This window comes from Diabrotica virgifera, chromosome 9, assembly GCF_917563875.1.
Source record: "Diabrotica virgifera virgifera chromosome 9, PGI_DIABVI_V3a".
In the NCBI taxonomy this organism is placed as follows: domain Eukaryota; kingdom Metazoa; phylum Arthropoda; class Insecta; order Coleoptera; family Chrysomelidae; genus Diabrotica; species Diabrotica virgifera.
In genome coordinates this window covers 222,180,646-222,201,864 of record NC_065451.1, presented here as the reverse complement: position 1 = coordinate 222,201,864, position 21,219 = coordinate 222,180,646, and the positions used below count along the sequence as shown (strand labels likewise).

Here is a 21,219-nt window from a genome sequence, read left to right as displayed (position 1 = left end):
TCAGTTAAACATACGTATATCTATATTAATTTCCTGTACTATCACAAGCGTAATTCGTAAGCTAATTCTTTAATGAACATGATTTGTCATTACGATTTGTTATATTTAATTCATAATCTATTGCGGTATCCTACTCACTAACACGAAAATAAAAATTAAAATTACATGCGTGTATGGTATTTTTTTGGAATTTCATTATTAGCAACAATATTTATTAGCCCACTCCATTTCGACTACTCCTAGTATAACAACAGAGCAAACCTCAACAACAACTTGAACTTGAAGGACCAACCATGGCGCTCAGTTGTAAAGTGATAGTTGCAGCTGTCTTTGTTGTATTCTTTTGCGTTATCACAGAATGTACGACATTAAATGGGCTATGGGTGGAACACAAAGACAACAATTCCAAGATGCTCTGTGGGGACCCGCAACCAAGGGCTGTCTACGGCAAAGAAATTTTTAGTAAAGATTTGTGGAATAAGGAGTATAAGAAATATAAAAAATGGATACCGAAGGTTAGTTATTTTCATTTTAGTTGTAATTTGCTTACTTATTTAGTCCTAAGTCTATCTGCCTTTAAGTGTAAGGCTGGTGGAGTTGAGTTTGGCATTGTAGTCTCCATGCTTTCCGATCTTGTGTTAGGCTTCTTGCACTTTACAATGTCAATACTTTCTTCTCGACTTCCTTCCTGATATCATCTACCTACATAACTCTTGGTCTTCCTCTTTTGTTTTTCTCCTGCACTCTCGTTTCGAACACTCGTTTTGGTAGCCTCTCGTTCGACATTCTACACACGTGCCCGAACCACCTAAGTTGTTCCTCTACTATTTTTTCATTGATTGGTTCTAGTTTTACGTTTTATCTGATTGTTCCGTTTCGTATTTTGTCTAGAGATGCATCAAGTCAAAATAGTTTGATTTTATTCAGCAAACTTGACTTGACTTGAAAACCAAACTTTTTTTTTAAAGTTTGACTTGACTTGATTTCAATATCTTTAGGTTTGACTTGAAATCAAACTTCTTCAAACAGTTTGAAGTTTGAATATCATTTTGGGCAACGTGTTTATTTCCAATTCTCTTTGCTACTCCGCCTATGGCGGATCTACAAATTTGCCTTTGGGTGGGTAAAAATAAGACATTGATGGTCGAACCGTTTTCTTCTTCTTCTTCTTCTTTTTCTCAAACTATCATTTTAAGCGATTTGGTGTTTATTTAGAATTTTTTTATCGTAACATATCAATGGAAAAAACAATGTTTTAATAGAAATAACTCAAAAATATTAATATTAGGCATTATAACAAGTTTTTTTTATTTAAAACAAGTTTTTGATCAAATTTTAGTGTAGAAAACGTTAAAATACTATTTTTTACATGTTCCTCCATTCCCAAAATATAAGTTCTTCGATTTGGCTGAAAATTTGCCCACACATAGCAAAAACACACATGTTAGCCGCCATCTTGATTTTAAAGGAGAACCGGTTTTGCTCAATACCTCCTTCATTTTTAACTTTTCGACAAAAAGAGTAAGGGCTGAAATTGTTGAAAATATGATTTCCTATAATTTCTTTTATTATAATTTTTTGTACCGTCAAAAATTGGATCAAAAACTTGTTTTTAATTAAAATAACTTGTTATAATGCGTTATAATGAATTTTTGAGTCCCTACTTTTAAAACATATTTTCTATTGATATTTCACGATAAAAAATGCAAATTTGTTTAAATAAATACCAAATCACTGTAAAATCGCTTAAAATGGTATTTTGAGAGAAAAAAGAAGAATTAAGCAGAAGCTATACACTAAGTTTCAGACAAATCTGACATCCAAAAGTTTTTGTCTGAGTGATTTGACCTGGAATGTACCAGGTTTATAGTCTAATATATTATATGTAATAAAAAGTTTCACTTAAAAAACCTAACCAGTAACCAGATTAGTACATTCAAGATATAAAGAACTTAGGAATTACTAAACGGGAGTCTTACAACTTGTAATATGAAGAAATGAATCTACACAGATAGTTTGACTTTCGGACAGGAATAAAGCACTTTGTTACTCCGAGTTCTCGTTAAGGGGAAAGGTGAACAATGTCGCCTGTCAAAATTTTCAATGTGTTTTAAATGTAGGTATTCATTTTTTTCGAATCCTGTATTTTTGAAAAATTTAAACGCAGAATGCAGAATGAAAGATTAAGTTATTACCGAGGGCCGAAAGTCCCTTAAATAGAATAGAATAAAATAGAATAGAATAGAATAGAATAGAATAAAATAGAATAGAATAGAATAGAATAGAATAGAATAGAATAGAATAGAATAGAATAGAATAGAATAGAATAGAATAGAATAGAATAGAATAGAATAGAATAGAATAGAATAGAATAGAATAGAATAGAATATAATAGAATAGAATAGAATAGAATAGAATAGAATAGAATAGAATAGAATAGAATAGAATAGAATAGAATAAAATAGAATAGAATAGAATAGAATAAAATAGAATAGAATAGAATAGAATAGAATAGAATAGAATAGAATAGAATAGAATAGAATATAATAGAATAGAATAGAATAGAATAGAATAGAATAGAATAGAATAGAATAGAATAGAATAGAATAAAATAGAATAGAATAGAATAGAATAGAATAGAATAGAATAGAATAGAATAGAATACAATAGAGTAGAATAGAATAGAATAGAATAGAATAGAATAGAATAGAATAGAATAGAATAGAATAGAATAGAATAGAATAGAATAGAATAGAATAAAATAGAATAGAATAGAATAGAATAGAATAGAATAGAATAGAATAGAATAGAATAGAATAGAATAGAATAGAATAGAATAGAATAGAATAGAATAGAATAGAATAGAATAGAATAGAATAAAATAGAATAGAATAGAATAGAATAGAATAGAATAGAATAGAATAGAATAGAATAGAATAGAATAGAATAGAATAGAATAGAATAGAATAGAATAGAGTAGAATAGAATAGAATAGAATAGAATAGAATAGAATAGAATAGAATAGAATAGAATAGAATAGAATAGAATAGAATAGAATAGAATAGAATAGAATAGAATAGAATAGAATAGAATAGAATAGAATAGAATAGAATAGAATAGAATAGAATAGAATAGAATAGAACAGAATAGAATAGAATAGAATAGAAAGAATAAATAATATCTAAGTTTCTTTTGAATGAAATATTTCAATTAAAATCACACCAAATTTTCCCTTTTATTTTCACTCTGTAACTTATAATTAAAATAAACATTAATAGAAATTTTCAGGGATTTTCGGCCCTCAGAAATAATGTAATCTTTCATGCTGCGTTTAAATTTTTCAAAAATATTTATTAGTTTTCTCAGGATTCGAAATAAAAAAATACATTTAAAACCCATTGAATATGTTGACAGGGGACATGTTACGCCTATGTCCTTAATGGTTGCAAAAATACTATTCGGTTTATCAATGGACAATTCAAAATAATCGTTTGGAGTTTTTATGACTTTCTTTTATTAACAGAGGCATTTATCTCATCGAAAACAGCATCTGGTACCAACCTGCAGTTCGCTAGAAAACACGACAATACTAAAATATTTCTAAAATGTCTAAAATTCAAAACTGACCATAGGGTTATTGGTTTTATATTTTTTTGGGATACAGGTTACAAAAATAATGTTATGTTTGGGTTTAAATTTTAAATAAATCAATGTAATGCATTAAGTTTTCTTAATTATCCTAAATAGCGGGTTTATTGGGTTTTATTTTTCTGTCTGGTTTAAATATAATATCAGTTAATACATTTCTATGTTTATTGAAATTTGTCAAAAAAAATTTTGGACCTTCTTGGGGGGGAGGGGTGGAATTTCTCTAGCCTACTCCACAAATTAGTTTGTAGTTCATATTTAGACTTCTATGTTTGGCTTGTTTATTACGTTCGTTTTGAAGTGTGTGCTTTGTGAAATAATATTTGAACCTGGATATTTTTCGGCTCAGAATAAGTACCAGAACAAATTGAGTCTGATTTTGAAGGTATTCCCACTGCAAAAATTAGGAGAAACAATCTGTAGTCGAAGCAGTATTAATAATTAAGAAAAATAAATATACTGATTTATTTGATGTTGCGGCAGGTGATTTCAAAACAATGAAAATTGCAAAGTGCATACATAATATGTAAAAATAAAGAGCAGCATTATAAAATGACAAATAGTGAACTAATTCTTTAAAACGAAATTGAAAAGTCGCAAAAAATGCATTAAACCTACTCTATTAAAATTAGTATATTTTGTTGTTCCTTCATAAATTTTTGTTAAAGTAGACTAACTTACACTTGTTATGATAAAAAAACAATTCAACGAATTCTTTGTTTTAATCTAGTAATAACGCTCAAATAAAAATATAAAACAGTGATATCGTACACACAATAACACATACAGCAATAATTTTTAAGAAATTTATTACCCGGTTTTGACTATAATTGCTTCCTATATCAAGTTACTTTTGTATGGAACTTATTGTATTATTAAATTTCTTATCTTAATTGGCAACTAACATGTCTATCTCAACAAAAAAGTATATCTCTACGAAATAAATTATTTTTCAAACTTTTTCAAACTAGTTTGATAAATAGTTTGAATTTTCAAACCTGTAGGATTGACCAGTTTGACTTGCCTTGAATTATTTGTCGAAAGGATTGACTTGAGTTTTATTTGAAATTAAGTCAAACTCAAGTCAAGTTCAAACATTCAAGTCAAACTTGTGCAACTCTAATTTTGCCTGTCCTCTTTCTGTTTTCTATTTTCCTCAGGAACCTCTTTTCCATAGCATTGACTATGGATTTTTGTCTCCCCGTCAATGTCCATGTCTCGCTGCTATACATGATTGTTGGTCTAACTACTGATCTAACGGCTGCAGGTTTTACTTTCTCCGGTATCTTTTTCATCCCCAAAAATGTTGTTTTCATAGTGTTAAATAAGCTTCCTGTTCGTCCCATTCTCGCATTTATTTCCATGTCTTGTTTATCATTTGATTCAATTATTACACCTAGGTATTTAAAATATTCCACTTGCTCTAGTTGTTTCCCGTCTAATTCTATTATGTGTGTCTTCCTCGTATTTGAAATTATCATTGTTTTTGTTTTCTCTGTATTAATTTTCATATTTATGTTTGATAATTTTTCTTCTAGGATTTCAAGATTGTTCTGTAAGTCTTCTATGTTTTCTGCTATCAATACCATGTCGTCTGCAAATAGTAGCTCCGATAGTTGAGTCTGTTTCATTTGCCAGTATCATAATGTTAGTTTTTTAATTCTTCTCTTGGCTTTCTTTATTGCTTCATCCAGTACGGAATAGCAGTGAACTTAACACGCATCCCTGTTTGACGCCCTGATTTGTAGTAAATTCTCTGGATTCGTCGTTATTGGTTCTTACTGTATTTGTATTATTTTTGTACATATGACATTATGTGTTTGTCGACTCCCCTTTCTTTTAGTGTCTTCCATACGTCTTTTCTTCAGATTCTGTCAAACGCCTTTTCCAGGTCGATGAAGCATATATGTATCTCTCTATTATTATTGATTGCCTTCTCACTTATCTTATTGTGCATATTAGGTGCTGCGTGCTTCTGTCCTTCCTGAATCCACATTGTGTTTCTTACATAGTAGTTTCTATTTGGGTTTTTATTCTTGTCTCTATTATTCTTGCGAATACCTTCCCAGGGATACTTGATAGGGTGATACCTCGGTAATTATTACAGACTCTCTTTGTAATCTGACAAGAGAAACTGTAATTTGTTATTGTTCGATATTTCTTCTTTATGTTCTCTTGTAATCTTCATCGAACCTTTCCAATCCTGGTAGAATGTTTGCAACTATTTTCTTGATGAGATTATGATTCCCAACTTCCCAACGGCGTAACCAGGATGATCCAAAGGGGGGGGGTTACAACTACTGGATGGTCTCTGAGGGTGTGGAGTAGTAATGGTGTTAAGCGTATAGAGCTCAAAGTACAAACCCCCCCCCCTGGTTACGTCTATGATGATTCCCTTGGCAATGAGTAAATCAACAATCTTTCCTTTTTTACAGATTGCCGTATAAGTTGACACTCGTTACAATTTTTTCATTTCTTTTGTATGTTTGCATCTTCTTCTTTAAGTGACGTCTCCCGGAGGTTGGATACCATCATCACTATCTTTACTCTATCTACCGCTGCTCTGAATGGAACTGCATTTAAACCAGTGCCTTAAATTTAAAACGGTTCAAAAGAACTCAATTTTTTTGCCTCATGCAGAAACCAAAAATCGTAAATGTCATTCTTACATAATTTTGTCTCACCCTGTAGACATAAGAACGAATTCAAGGAATTTATTTCTGCCCTGAAAAAACGTGAAAATAATTCAATATGGAATTGTAGTTTATCCGTTTTGTTAAAAGAAAGACGTTATATTATTTTGTAGACATATCTAATTCAGGTTTCCTGTGTTTATATTATCGCTCGAAAGTTGAACTCTTAACGTACCGTTTATGAGGTAAAAAAGAGTTACAAAGTAATATTAATGGTCATTAGCGCCACGAATTTAGGAAGTTAAATACACAAAACGTGCTACTTTGGTATCAGAGAGCGCAAGTGTAGGATCGTGGACTCAGCAATATTTTTCTTGAGAATGTTAGAACGGAGAGAGGTTCGCTGACTTTGCGAAATGATTTTTTTATGAATCCCTGTCAAGTAGGCTGGGCTAAGAATATATTTTGTTTTTCCCTATTGGTCGATACTTTTAATCTATTGTAAATTAATTAAATAATTGTACCTTAATGTCTCTAATGACCATAAGTAGTTGACGAGACTGAGGTTAATAAAAAACAATGCTTTTAAATGCATTCATTTTTTCTAATCTGAAAAAACTAGTAAATATTTTTGAAAAATTTAGACGCTGAATGAAAGATTACCTATATTATTACTGAGGGACGAAAGCCCCTTAGAATAAACAAAAAGTTTCTTTTGAATGATATATTAGAAATTAAAAATCACACTCTCTTCTTTTTCATCGCTGTAACTTATTAAACTAAACCAGCGGTTCTCAACCTTTTTGATTGATGTACCACCTACAGTTATTTTTATTATTTTTGGTACCACCTATATTTTTAAATTGTATTTTCAATACTTACTAAGTACTACTATTTTAATTTTTTCTATGTTTTGTGTACCACCGCCAATAATGATATGTACCACCAGTGGTACATGTACCACAGATTGAGAACCTCTGAACTAAACGTTATAGAAGTTTTCAGGGACTTTCGACACTCTGTAATAATGTAATCCTTCCTTCTCCGTTTAAATTAAAAAAAAAAAAAGAATGTGTGTGTACTTTGTACGCACGTAAGAAGTTATACTTCTATTATATGATTATATGATTATAAACGAAATTACGGAATGGGCCGTTTCATCGCCAGTTAGTCAGTTGATTTTGTATTATGGGAGATGACACGACACGACATTAAATTAAGTTTAAAACTTATGACAAATAAATAGATAAAAAATATTATTATATTAATTTACTGTTCTATTTCTACTTCCCCCTAAATGTGATACTAAACAGTATTAAATTTTGAGTGTTAAATTATATTTTATATTATAAAAGTTTAAAAGTATATTAAAAGATTAAGTATAGCAACGGGAATGGTCATATCTCGCATTTCCTAGAATTCCTCATTAATACTAAAAATAAATAATAAATGTAACTGTCGAAAATTGGTCGAAAATTCGGAAATATATCAGTTAGCGATTAACTGACTGGCGATGAACCGGCGGCATCGAAACGGCCGGCGATGAATCGGCCGGCGATGAACTGTCGGCATCGAAACGGTGGCGATGAACTGGCGGCGATGAAACGTCCTAGACCCACGAAATTAATATACTTTTTATTTATATTTTATTTTAATATAAAACTAATTTATACTTACTACTTCTCAAACATTTTTATTAAAACAGTGCCAAAAATTAAAATAATAAAAGATTAAAACACACACAAACACATTAAAAATGCCACAAATGATTTCTGAACATTAATTGTCGGAAAATGTTTTAACTAAATACGTATTTTCTGAAAATAAAATTATATAATAAATATACTTACAATCATAAAATGTATAAAAAAAATAAAAAAATAAAAGTTTCTATTGGGATTTGAACCAACTTACCAGCGCGGCTGGTATTGGCGTTGTATTGGGGTTCACTCGCATTAAACGCTTCGCCACGGAGACAGTGTGTCATTATGTGCGAAGATCGACTAACTAAACGGATTAAATTTTTGACATTTTCGAATTATGTAAATCAAATTATTTTGATTTTGAATTGAAATGATTTAGAATTGAAAAAATACAACAAAACATAGAGTAAGAAAACAATATATTAGGTGAATATTGATAGAAATTTTGATGGTAATCAAATTATGTAAATAAAAGTATTACATACTATTTATTTTGGTAGGTTCAAATTATAGTTCAAATGATATTACATACTATGTATTTTGGTAGATACCTATGATACATTTACAATTATTACGCACCTGTTGCTTTAAAAACTATTTAAAAATCACTACAATTATAAACTTTTTTGTTTTGCCATATTGGATAATTTTTGTCATGTCATTTGAACATCCAATCAGAACAAAGTTGTAATGCGACTGCGCCGGGATCAAAGGTTTTAATCCTATTAAAATTCACCCTCATATCGCGCGTAAAGAAGTATAACTTCAAAAATTCTTATTAGTTTTCTTCCGAAAAAAATTAATGCATTTAAAACATATTTGCGCGAAATTTTGGGCCTACGCTCTTAATCGAAACTACTTAACAGATATGTTTAGATATCTTAGCATTTGAAAGATCGAAGACTGAAGTACTAATGTAAAAAGTTTGAAAATGTTGGTCTTTTGCTTTAAATTAAAAAAAATCAGAAGTCAAGGAAATAACAGGTTAATTTAACATTAAATTTAATAAGAAAATGCATGTTTATCATGTGTACAAAGAGTAGATACGAATTAAAAAAAACCTAAAAATCCATTAGGAAAAACCAGAGTAAAATTATACCTTGATTTCCGTGTTTACTACTCCATATTGACCAAATTGGAGAACATTTTGAAGCTTTATAGAGGACTTTGTTCAAAAGTAATATTTTTGGTACTTCATCTATGTGTTCAGTCCTTGATCTTTTAAACACACTCAAAAAAATTTAGTTCGTAATATTGATTAACAGTGATTATTGAATAGTATTTCGTTGTAACAACAATTTAATTTGTTGGCTCAACGAACTTTTAGACATTGACTAATGTATTTGGTTATTATCACAATGATTGAATAATAATTGTGAAAATAACTAGAGTATATTAATCAATAACACTCAATTTATTCAGCCAATAATTTAGTTTCGTATATTTAATAAATAATGTTAATTGTGGCAGCAACTCACTTTCTTGATTTCGTACATGACAAGCAATTACCTTGGTTTATTGTGACAACGTACAGATTTCATTAAAACAATGTACAAATGTTGTTAATATAGAGTAATATATGATTACTGTATAGATGTAAGCTGATTGTTGTGACAACGAATGCATTAATCAATCTATTATTGCGTTTAATACCCACAATCAATGCGTACATTGTGACAATAATCGTAGTTGTTGAGACAATAAATGTTTTGCTTGACTATTTGAAATGTAACGGCTTTTCCTTATCGTGATACCCCTAGCTTTTCTGAGTTACCATTGTTTAAGAAAGAATTCTTTGTTAAACAATGCTGTTACCTCTACCGAAGTGCCGAATAATAATTTAATTTCGTTTCCAAGTGTAGTCCGTAGTAGAAGGAAGTTTTCGTGTGTCTCTTATCGTGAGAAAACTAATTAGTATTTTTGAAAATTTAAACGCAGAATAAAATATTACAGTATTATCGAGGATCTGAAGTCCCTGAGAACTTCTATAATGATTATTTTAATAAGTCACAGGGGTGAAAAAGAGAAAATTTAGTATGATTTTTAATTTTAAATATACCATTCAAAAGAAACTTTTTGCTTATTCTAAGGGACTTTTTGCCCTCGGTAATAATGTAATCTTTTATTCTGCGTTTAAATTTTTCAAAAATACTTATTAGTTTTCTCAGGATTCCAAAAAAAAGTGAATGCGTTTAAAAAGAATTCGATTGCAATTTTGCACCTGCGCTCTCAGAAAGGATTAAAGTGTTATACATTTTTGGAATCACTATTTCAAACGCTTTTAAATGAGCTATCACATGACGTACTTTCCCGTTTAAAAAAAAATCAAAGTTACGCCTGTCACCTGAAGAGGGATCGTGTAAAGTTCGAAACATTGATGTTATAATATACTTTGATTATTTTAAAAATCAACCAATCCGAGCGTTTTGCTTATGTGCTAAAAATAAATAAGTTAATAAGGGGGTGGGGGGAGTGTAGCACTTATTCCAGTGCACTGTATAAGTGAAATCATATGAGAAATCACACAGTGTAAAGTCTATTAGGTTAAGGACAAAAAAGGGGGATTTAAAAAATTATTATTAATCAATTAATATGTATCATACAGTGGGCTAATGCATTCAGTAATTATAAAATACGTTCATAGTAGGAATGAACGAAACTGATTGTAAGAATGAATAGAATTGCTTGTAAGAAAAACCGTATTTATTGTGAGAATGAACGGATTTAATTGTAACAATAAACGGAAATAATTGTAGAAATAAACAAGATACGTTAGGAGAAATAACACTGTTATTGACATAACGAATAGTCTTCGTCGGTCAATTAACGACGTTGTTGTTTCAATAAATAGTGTTCGTTGACTCAGTGAACAGAGTTCGTAATATCAATAAAAATAGTGTTCGTTGACTCAGTGAACAGAGTCCATAATACCAATAAAGTGATATTATGGTATACGTAATGAATGTTCATCCATTCAATAAACGTAATACATTGGCTCAACTAACGAAAATAATGAATTGTTGAACATCGCTTTGTTGTTCCAATAAAACCAAGAATTGGACAAATTTTAAGTATTGCGTTTGTTGTCTGAATTAACATTTTTATTGATATTACTTACCTTTTTCGTTGAGTGTACCTCTAATTAGGTTTCTTAATTGTTATGTCAACAAACCAGTGATGAAATAAAAAATAAAAACAGGACTAAGTTCTTTCCTAATTTTTAGAGGACAATTTTTTAAAATTTTTGAACACGCTTTAATAAGCGAGCTTTAAGTAAAATAGTTATTTATGAAACAGTTCGTGAAGTATGCTTTTTGCGAACGCACGCGATGTTTAGAGCACGAGCGACAACGGAGCGAGTGCTATACATCGCGTAAGTTCGCAAAAAGTACTTCACGCACAGTTTCATACAATATTTTATCTACGATAAACAAATAAAAAAACTGTAACTCTTCGTCACTGGAATTCATTTCTATTCTACAATTTTTAGAACTTTGACATTTAAAAATCCTAATTTCTTTCAAATCACTAAACTGTCAAAAGTTTTGTTGTAATTTATTGCTAATTATGTTATCACCATGACAACGCGAAAGTTAAGGATATTTGATTATATTTTATGAAAGTGTGTCAAAAACAGTGCGAAAAAGTAAATCTCATTTAAAATACATTGTTACTTCACGCACACTTTAAACCCTTCACGCACTGTTATCTATAATGACAGTTTTCACAAAATAAAAACTTATACATAATATGACATAGAGTAGATAAAAACAATTTTTGCAATAACAAAAAATAATCAGTGTGATTATAAGTAAAAATTACAATATTAAATTTTGGAATGTGTGATATAGTTTTTTTCTCTTTTTTAAAACTTTTTGATGGTATAACCATCCCTTTTGCTTTTGGTACCCGTAGAATCATTGTAAGTTTATTTTTTAATTATGTTATTGCAAAAAAGTTGTTTTGGGAAAAACAATTTAAAATTTTTTAAAGTAATTGATGAATCATTCTGAAATTTTAAGGATATTTTTAACACTACAGGACCCAACTTTTCAGGAAACCCCAAGGTTGTAGGTTGTTTTTTAGAATAGTCTTATAGAAATAATTATCATTTATTAAAAATTAAGAATTATTGTTTTTTACAGTTTTTTTTGCAAACAATTAATAACCCAAATAACACAGGTAGTTGCCTGAAATTTCGTTTAAAATGCTTTTAGTCCATTCTTTCACGGTTTTTGCTCTAAATTTTAAAGAACCGCTTGGATTGACATGAAATTTGGCATACGTATAGCTTACATGTCAAAGAAAAAAAGTGATATTGTGCCGATATGTGCTATTCCCCTGGGGGTGACTTTCACCCCCTCTTGGGGATGAAAAAATATATGTCCAAAATAAGTCCGGAAATGGGTAAACTGACTAGTTTTAAGTAACTTTTGTTCTATAGAGCTTTTTCGCCAAGTCAACACTTTTCGAGTTATTTGCGAGTGAATATGTTCATTTTTGAACAAAATAACCACATTTTTAGACGGTTTTGCGCAAATAACTCAAAAAGTAAGTATTTTGTCGAAAAAAACGTTCTTAGCAAAAATATAGCCTATGAAAATGTAAAAAAAAATGTTGTACGCGTTAGGTCTCTGGATCTCGTAGAACCAGAGTTATAGCCAATGAAAAATAGATTCATATTCACCAAATTTCAAATATAATAGTTCGACGTGAAATATCCAAAAAATTAAGCACTTTTTGGGGAAAATCCCTTATAACTTTTTTAAAGTGTTTAAAAAAAGATTTATTTTTCTTTTTACAAAAAGATTTTAGCATTAAATTTAAGCAAGTTACGCTCAAAATAAAGTTGGTCCCTTTTGTTTTTGCAAAAAAAAATCGGGAAGACCACCCCCTAATTAGCAACTTAAATGAAATTAATCGTTACCGCTCCACAAATTATTTTACTTATGTTGTGTTTATATGATCTGTAAGTTTCATCGATTCAAAGTGCTTATTTTTGAAAAAATTTGGTTTCAAAGTAAAATTTTTAAAAATTTAAATTTTGAAAAATATGCTTTTTTTCAAAATAACTTAAAAATTGTTAGAGATGCCAAAAATCTCGAAACACAAAAAAAGTCAGATTTGCTTTTCTGAATATCATGTATTTTTTTGTTCTTCTCTTAGACAAAAATTGATTAAGATTTGGTGTTTCTAAATTTGCATACATTCGTGATCAGTGACTCGTTCAACCACTTTTAACTACAGCCCTTTTAAAAATAAGGACTTTGAACAGATGAAACTTACAGATCATATAAACAATATATACATGAGTCAAGAAACTTCTGAAGTCATAACGATTAAATTCATTTAAGATACTAATTAGGGGGTGAATTTCTCGATTTTTTTACCAAAACCAAAAGGGATTAACTTTATTTTGAGCGTAACTTGTTTAATTTTGATGCTAGAAATTTTTTTTATAAAACAAAAATGAAGCTTTTTTTAAACACTTTAAATAAGTTGAAATGAGTTTTCCCCGAAATGTGCTTCATTTTTGGTTATTTCACGTTAAAGTTTTCCATTTGGAATTTGTCGAATATGAACCTATCTTTCATTAGCTATAACGCGGCTTCTACTTGGTGTAGAGACGTGATGTATACACCATTTTTTAAAATTTTTTACAGGCTATAGTTTTGATGAGAATGTTTGATAAGAAAAACCGTCTAAAAGCGTGGTTATTTTGTTGAAAAAATGAACATATTCACTGCCAAATAACTCGAAAAGTATTGACTTAGTGAAAAAACTCTATGGAACAAAAGTTACTTAAAATTAGCCAGTTTATCCATTTCCTGACTTTCTTTGGACGAATATTTTTTCACCCCCAAGAGGGGGTGAAAACCACCCCCAGGGCAAAAGCACATATCGGCACAATATCACTTTTTTTCTTTGACTTGTTAGCTATGGGTATGCCAAATTTTATGTCAATCCAACCGGTTCTATAAAATTTAGAGGTTTTGCAATATTTTACCGTTAAAGAACGGACTATTTGGAAAATGTGTAAAAAAGATAAAACCATTATCAAAGACAGAAAAAATGTTAGGAATGAATAAAAAATAGATCCAGGTAACTCCAACGCCTTGTATAGGCCATGACGAAAAGCTTTAAGAAAAAAATTATCCAGACCATTTTTTACACTTGGTTTTCTCTGTGTTTCTTTGGTTTGTCTGCAAGGTTTTTTGGGTCGATAAATCGAATGGAAGAGGTCTGGAAGCCCAAATGTGGTGCGTTTAATTGTTATTAACCAATTATGGTAACCTAACAAATTATGGTAAAATTAGGTATTTTTCAGGAATTATTAGAAGCCCTGTAAATAAATTGATAATGTTAAGATCTTCTCTGGTGTATTTTTGGTCGCTGAATCCAATGCGACTAGTCGCGATTACTCAAAATATGTTCTTATTTTGTTAATAACAAAATAATTGTTTATTCGCCGAAAAGCTCGAAATAGTGCGTTATCTACAGCAAGTTTGTAGTCTTTTTCATAGCATTTTTATACGCTAAATCGATTGCCACTAGTTGTGATAGCTTAAACCACGTTCCAAGGGCGGATCCAGGGAGGGGGCCATGGGGCCATGGCCCCCTCCGAGAATTTAAAAAATAGAAGTTTAAATATTTGTAGTTTTAAACACATACTTATATATGCACAAAACAGGGGATACAGCTATCTTCTGAACTATAATTGAACAAAAGCAGTAACGGAAGCTTTAAGAATGACAGGATGTTTTGTAAATCAAAATGTTGATAATTTTACAAAGTGACATTTGTTAAAACGACTTTGGCAGCCATCAATCGTATCAATTTCCATATTCTGTACACACAAAGAATAAAAAAGAAATTTAGCGTTACTTGGGTTACCAGCACTTAGAACAAAGGAGTTCGTTGGTACTTTCGCACATTAAAAAAGGGATTGTTTTGCAAATACCTATTCCGTTTTATTTTTCTAATAAAAAATATTGTTTCAATAAAGGGATGACAGCCAAAAGCCTTGTCACGAAACCTTTAACATTTTTAGCCACACTCATGGGACGGAACCATACAAAACCATAAAGTTATCGCAACCCGCAAAAGTCAGACATTAACCAGATAGACTCTCAGAGGTGTAGACAGATACAAGAAAATAGAGAAAAACTACGACCAATAGTAGAGTCTATAGTGTTCTTAGGTCGACAAATTATTTCTCTAAGAGGCCATCGTAATGATGGCCGTCTGCTTCTGGAAGAAGATGCTGGACCTAGCAATGAGTGAATTGTTAGACTCTTAAACAACGTGTATCCACAGCATCTTCCCGAGCAACATACATTACTAACACCAATCAAAGTCAATTGATAACATGTTGTGGTGAATAAATGATTGAATAAATAATGAATCAGGTTCAAAGTGAAAATTGTTACCTTATCATATTTGACGAAATGGCCGACGTATCCTACGTGGAACAGCTTTTTCTAAATTTGAGATACATACACAATAACAATATTCGTGAAGACTGTCAAGTTCATTGACGATTATGAGAAGATAAAAATACCTAATTAGTGCAAATACAGAATGAGTGTAGGAATCGGTATTGACTTTAATAATACTTTAAAAACGATAAATTTTGAGTGTCTTTATGGCACTCAATAGTGTGTGAAAAGTGCCTTAAAACTCACCATTGTAACCCAAATTTTTAAAAATTACCACCAGACCCCCCGGGTCACCCTCCAAAAAAAAGTGCATGGCCCCTCCCGAAAATCGGTCCTGGATCCGCCCTTGCCACGTTCCGACTTTGTTATTAATAAACTATTGCAAAAATAACGGTTTATAGTAAGTTTACTCACGGTTTTTGCTCTACATTTAAAAAAACCACTTGGATTGACATGTATCTCAAACAAAACAAGTGATATTGTGCCGATGTGTAATTTTACTCTGGGGGTGACTTTCGCCCCTTTTCAGGATGAAAAGAGATACCTTTAAAATAAGTCCGGAAGTGGATAAACTGTTTAATTGTAAGCAACTTTTGTTATATAGGGTTTTTCCCTAAGTCAATACTCTTCGAGTTATTTGCGAGTGAATATGCTCATTTTTCAACAAAAAACTACGTTTCTAGCGGTTTTATAATCAGTTTCGAACCAATCATATAAATACAACATATAAATACAGATAAACTCAGATATAAATACAGATCATATAAATACAACATAAGTAAAGCAACTTGTGAAGCAGTAACGATTAATTTCATTTGAGATGTTAATTAGTGGGTGATTTTATCGAATATTTTACAAAAAAAAAAGACCAACTTTATTTTGAGCGTAACTTGCTTATTTTTGATACTAGATACTTTTTCAGTAGAAAAACAAGAATAAAGTTTTTTTTAAGCTTTAAAAAAGTTATAATGAGTTTTGCTCAAAACGTGCTTCATTTTTTGGTTATTTTATATTAAAATATTCGATTTGGAATTTGACGAATATGAACCTGTTGTTCATTAGCTACAACTCCGCTTCAACTGGGTCTACGGACCTCACACATAGGTACACCATTTTTTTCACTTTTTTAGTCTATATATTTGCTAAAAAATTTTTTTTTTAATATTTACTTTTTGATTTATTTGCGAAAAACCGTCTAAAAACGTGGGTTTTTTGTCCAAAAATAAACATATTCACTCGCAAATAACTGAAAAAGTATTGACTTAGTAAAAAAAACTCAGAGTTGCTTAGAATTAATCAATTTATTTTAAAGGTATCTTTTTCACCAACGAACAGGGGCGAAAATCACCCCCAGGGTAAAATCACACATCGGCACAATATCACTTGTTTTGTTTGACATGTGTATGCCAAATTTCATGTCAATCCAAGTGTTTTTTTTTAATTTTGAGCAAAAACGTGAGTAAACGTACTATAAACCGTTATTTTTGCAATAATTTATTAATAACAAAGTCGGAACGTAGTTTAAGCTATCACGGCTAGTGGCAATCGATGTAGCGTATGAAAATACTATGAAAAAGACTACAAACTTTCTGTAGAAAACGCATTATTGCGAGCTTTTCGGCGAATAAACAATTATTTTGTTATTAACAATTTCGATTTAGCGACCAAAATTACACCAGAGAAGACCTTAATACTATCAATTTATTTACAGGGCTATTTATTTACCATAATTTGTTAATAACAATTGAACGCACCATATTTGGGCTTTCAGACCACTTCCATTGGATTCAGCGACCCAAAAAACCTGTAATACCACCATAAAATCACTAGGTCTGGATCCCGCGTATGAAAAAAAAGTTGATTAATAGCAAGCTGAAAATTTGTTAATAGCTTAAGGGTGTCTAGTCGGACAAACTTTGATATATGGGAACACTGGAACAGGGGAAGTTTTAATTGTGGAACAGGTTAAAAATTTGGAACGGTCAGACCACGAGAACGGCACATTTATTTTGTCCGACAGAACAGACTTAAACTCTTCGAACAGAGATTAAACTCTCATGCAAAAGTCAGACTGCTATTTATCACCAAATGGGCGTTTTAATGAGTGGAACATGTAGAATATGTCAACTGCCAGGAATTATGACAGGTGATAAATAGCAGTCTGATTTTTGCATGAGAGTTTAATCTCTGTTCGGAGAGTTTAAGTCTATTCTGTCGGACAAAATAAATGTGCCGTTTTCGTGGTCTGACCGTTCCAAATTTTTAACCTGTTCCACAATTAAAACTGCCCCTGTTCCAGTGTTCCCATATATCAAAGTTTATCCGACTAGACACCCTTAAGCTATTAACAAATTTCCAGCTTGCTATTAATCAACTTTTTTTTCATACGCGGGATCCAGACCTACACGTCGAGCTAGAATTTTTCACGGGAGTATGTTGCGACTAGACTATTACCTATAGTTCGTCCGTTATAACTTTTTCCATGCGTCACGATTCATTTTCAAACAAATTAAGTCAAAACATAAAGTGAAACGTACGCCGATGTGTGTAGTATATAGTATACAGTATACAAAATGTATATACACATCGACGTTCGTTTCACTTTTTTGTTTTGACTTAATTTGTTTGAAAATGAATCGTGACATGGGAAAAGTTATAGCGGACGAACAATAAATATCTATATTTTAAAGTATTCTGTATAATAATATAAATGTGTATATACTTGTTTCAGATGAACCCGCCGTACACTATTCTACACAGATGCGAAGGTAGTGGAGGATGTAGTGAAGATAATAAAGATAAAAATAATAAAAGAAGATGCCAAGTAAACGGAATGAATACAGTATGGAAGGTATTTAGATTTGGTAATGGCACATTGGAGTCTTTGCCAGTTGTAAATCACACATCATGTATGTGCGGATGATTATTATAATTCTCTCATTAGATGAGTTAGGACCGTTTTGTACAGTTTATCCCAAACCCTTTTTTCAGTTAAAATTTAGAGATTTGTAGATAGTATAAATTATTAATTTTTGTTATTTTTGTATAGTTTATATGTATGTTTACAATAAAGTTATTTAGCAATGGAGACTTATTCTTTTTAACAATACTATAAAATGTAATGTATATGTTATAGTCAAAGCCCGAATTTCAGGTACTCCTAGGTTTGACTAGGCAATCCTCAGGTCTGACTGACGGTCTTAGTCAAAGCCCGAAATAAATTACAGTTTCGGCCTTTGACTAGTCAAACCTAGGAGAGACTAAGTTGGTCAGGCAAAGGTCGAAATTTAATTTTATGAAATCGATCAGCTATTAAAATGTCGTAATTTGTTAGATTATGTTTAAGAAAACGTCATTTTTTAATTTTAATGTTTATTATTTTTATATTGTCTTAATTAAAATAAAAAAAATAGTGTTTATTCTCACATGTTGAGACATTATGGCATTTAGAGTTGCACAATACGTTAAGCCGGACTCAAACGACTCGTGTACTTGGCGAATAATCGTTACTTGCGTTACTTACTATGTCTTTTGGGAGAGTTACTAGAACAATTCTTTGACAATTAATAGTAGTATTAACATTAATATTATCAGTGTTTGACAAATAGTACCATAATTGTATTAGTAACCCACTCACACAGCATTGCCAGTATACGCAAGTGACGATTATTCGCCAAGTGCACGAGTCGTTTGAGTCCGGCTTTGGACCTTACATAATTTTGAAGAGCATTTCTTATTGCAGTAGCATTTTATAACGCCTTGTCCTCCAAATTTAAAATATTTTATACTAATTTCTTTCAGAGACAGCTTAACGTCTGGAACGTTTCGAAATTAAGAAAATTCTTTTTGCATTCTCTTATTTATTTCTTGAAAAAAGTGTGTTTATTGTTTTGTATTTCATACTAACTCTATATAAACCGTCAATTGTTTTATCTTGTATGATACCCAAAACGTTTCGAGCATCTTCTTTGGCTCTATCAAAGCTGGGGATAGGAATTGTTACAGTTTTTCCGATCGAAATTGGAGGAAATTTTTACGCAAATACATAATTATAATTTATTTACACCATAACAAATGAGAAAATTATTTAACATTAAATATTTAAAAATATTATTAAATTTTTTACACAGAATAAAAATATTTTGAGGAAATAGATTCCACAGAATTGTATGAATTTAGTATACGGGTCATTCCATTTCAAATCACTCAATTTTGGAGCAAAAAAAATTTTGGACCTACGATTTGTTTGAAAATTGGTATATAGCTTCTGCGGGACGTAAAAATAAGATATTTAAGGTCCAAACATCTTCTTCTTCTTTTTTTCTCAAAATGTTATTTTATGCGATTTTACAGTGATTTGGTGTTTATTTATACAAATTTCCATTTTCTATCGTAAAGTATCAATGGAAAACATAATATTTTAATAGAAGGGACTCAAAAATGTCATTATATGGCATTATAACAAGTTACTTTGATTCAAAACAAGCTTTTGATCAAATTTTATTGTGTAGAAAACGTTAAAATACCGTTTTTTACATTTTTCTCCATTCCCAAAATACATCATAATCGATTTGGCTGAAATTTTGCTCACCGATAGACAAAACATAGGACTTTAAGTGGTGAGAAGGATTTGAATTATATTACAATACCAAAAAAGTTACATGCAATATTATAGTCAAAAATATAGGCGTCTACTGTAAGTACAATTAACTCGAAAATATCGACCTCACGACAAAAACGGTTAAAAAGAAATTATAATAATTGTAAATACGATTTATTTGGAACAATTTCAGTTCCTACCATTTTTGTCGAAAAGTTAAAAATGGCTGAGATATTGAGCAAAACAGGTTCTCCTTTAAAATCAAGATGGCGGCTAACGTAACGGAGGAATTCATTCGTGATTTTAAATTTAGGCTACTATTAACTCCCCTAAAGATCAGAAAAATAAAATTTTGGGCAGCTCGGCATTCAAGGTCAAATGCTATCCCGACTGGACTGATATATACTTTTGAGTCTGATATTAGTGCATGTAACTTTTTTGGTATTGTAACATAATTCAAATCCTTCTAACCACTTAAAGTCCTATCTTTTGGCTATCTGTGGGAAAATTTTCAGCCAAATCGATGATGATGTATTTTGGGAATGGAGGAAAATGTAAAAAACGGTATTTTAACGTGTTTTACACTATAAAATTTGATCAAAAACTTGTTTTGATTCAAAATAACTTGTTATAATGCCATATAATGATATTTTTGAGTCCTTTCTATTAAAATATTATGTTTTTAATTGATACTTTACGACAGAAAATGCAAATTTGTTTAAATAAACACCAAATCACTGTAAAACGGCATAAAATAACATTTTGAGAAAAAAAGAAGAAGAAGATTTTTTGACCTTAAATATCTTATTTTTACGTCCCGCAGAAGCTATATACCAATTTTCAGACAAATCGGAGATCCAAAATTTTTTGCCTGAGTGATTTGACATGGAATGTACCCATACACTTCCAAATATTTAAAAATAATTCTTCTTTTCTTAATGAAACTTTATTTGAACTGTTAATATTGTGAGGTAGTAAATTTTGTGTTGTGCGTTTCCTACTCTGAATCTGTCAATCAAAATGCGTCTGAGTTGAGCGAACGGAGTTTGATTATTATTTACACGTAATTTGGTTTGACTAGTGAGTATATGAATTTTATTTCAGCACAAACAGAAGGAATGGGAATGTCATCGTCAATTGTGACAGAAGATATTGCAATCGGAGAAAAAAACTAAGGATCATTAACGAAGGCCCTG

At 30.7% G+C, this 21,219-nt stretch overlaps 1 protein-coding gene across 1 annotated transcript; it reads left to right on the top strand.

Annotated features, from left to right (window-relative positions):
• The first annotated feature begins 236 nt into the window (after positions 1-236).
• On the top strand, positions 237-18,507 carry LOC126892961 (uncharacterized). The gene is made up of 2 exons (XM_050662906.1): positions 237-515; positions 18,155-18,507. The coding sequence occupies exons 1-2, from the start codon at positions 294-296 to the stop codon at positions 18,344-18,346; spliced, it is 414 nt and encodes a 137-aa protein (XP_050518863.1). The 5' UTR covers positions 237-293; the 3' UTR covers positions 18,347-18,507.
• Positions 18,508-21,219: the final 2,712 nt, after the last annotated feature.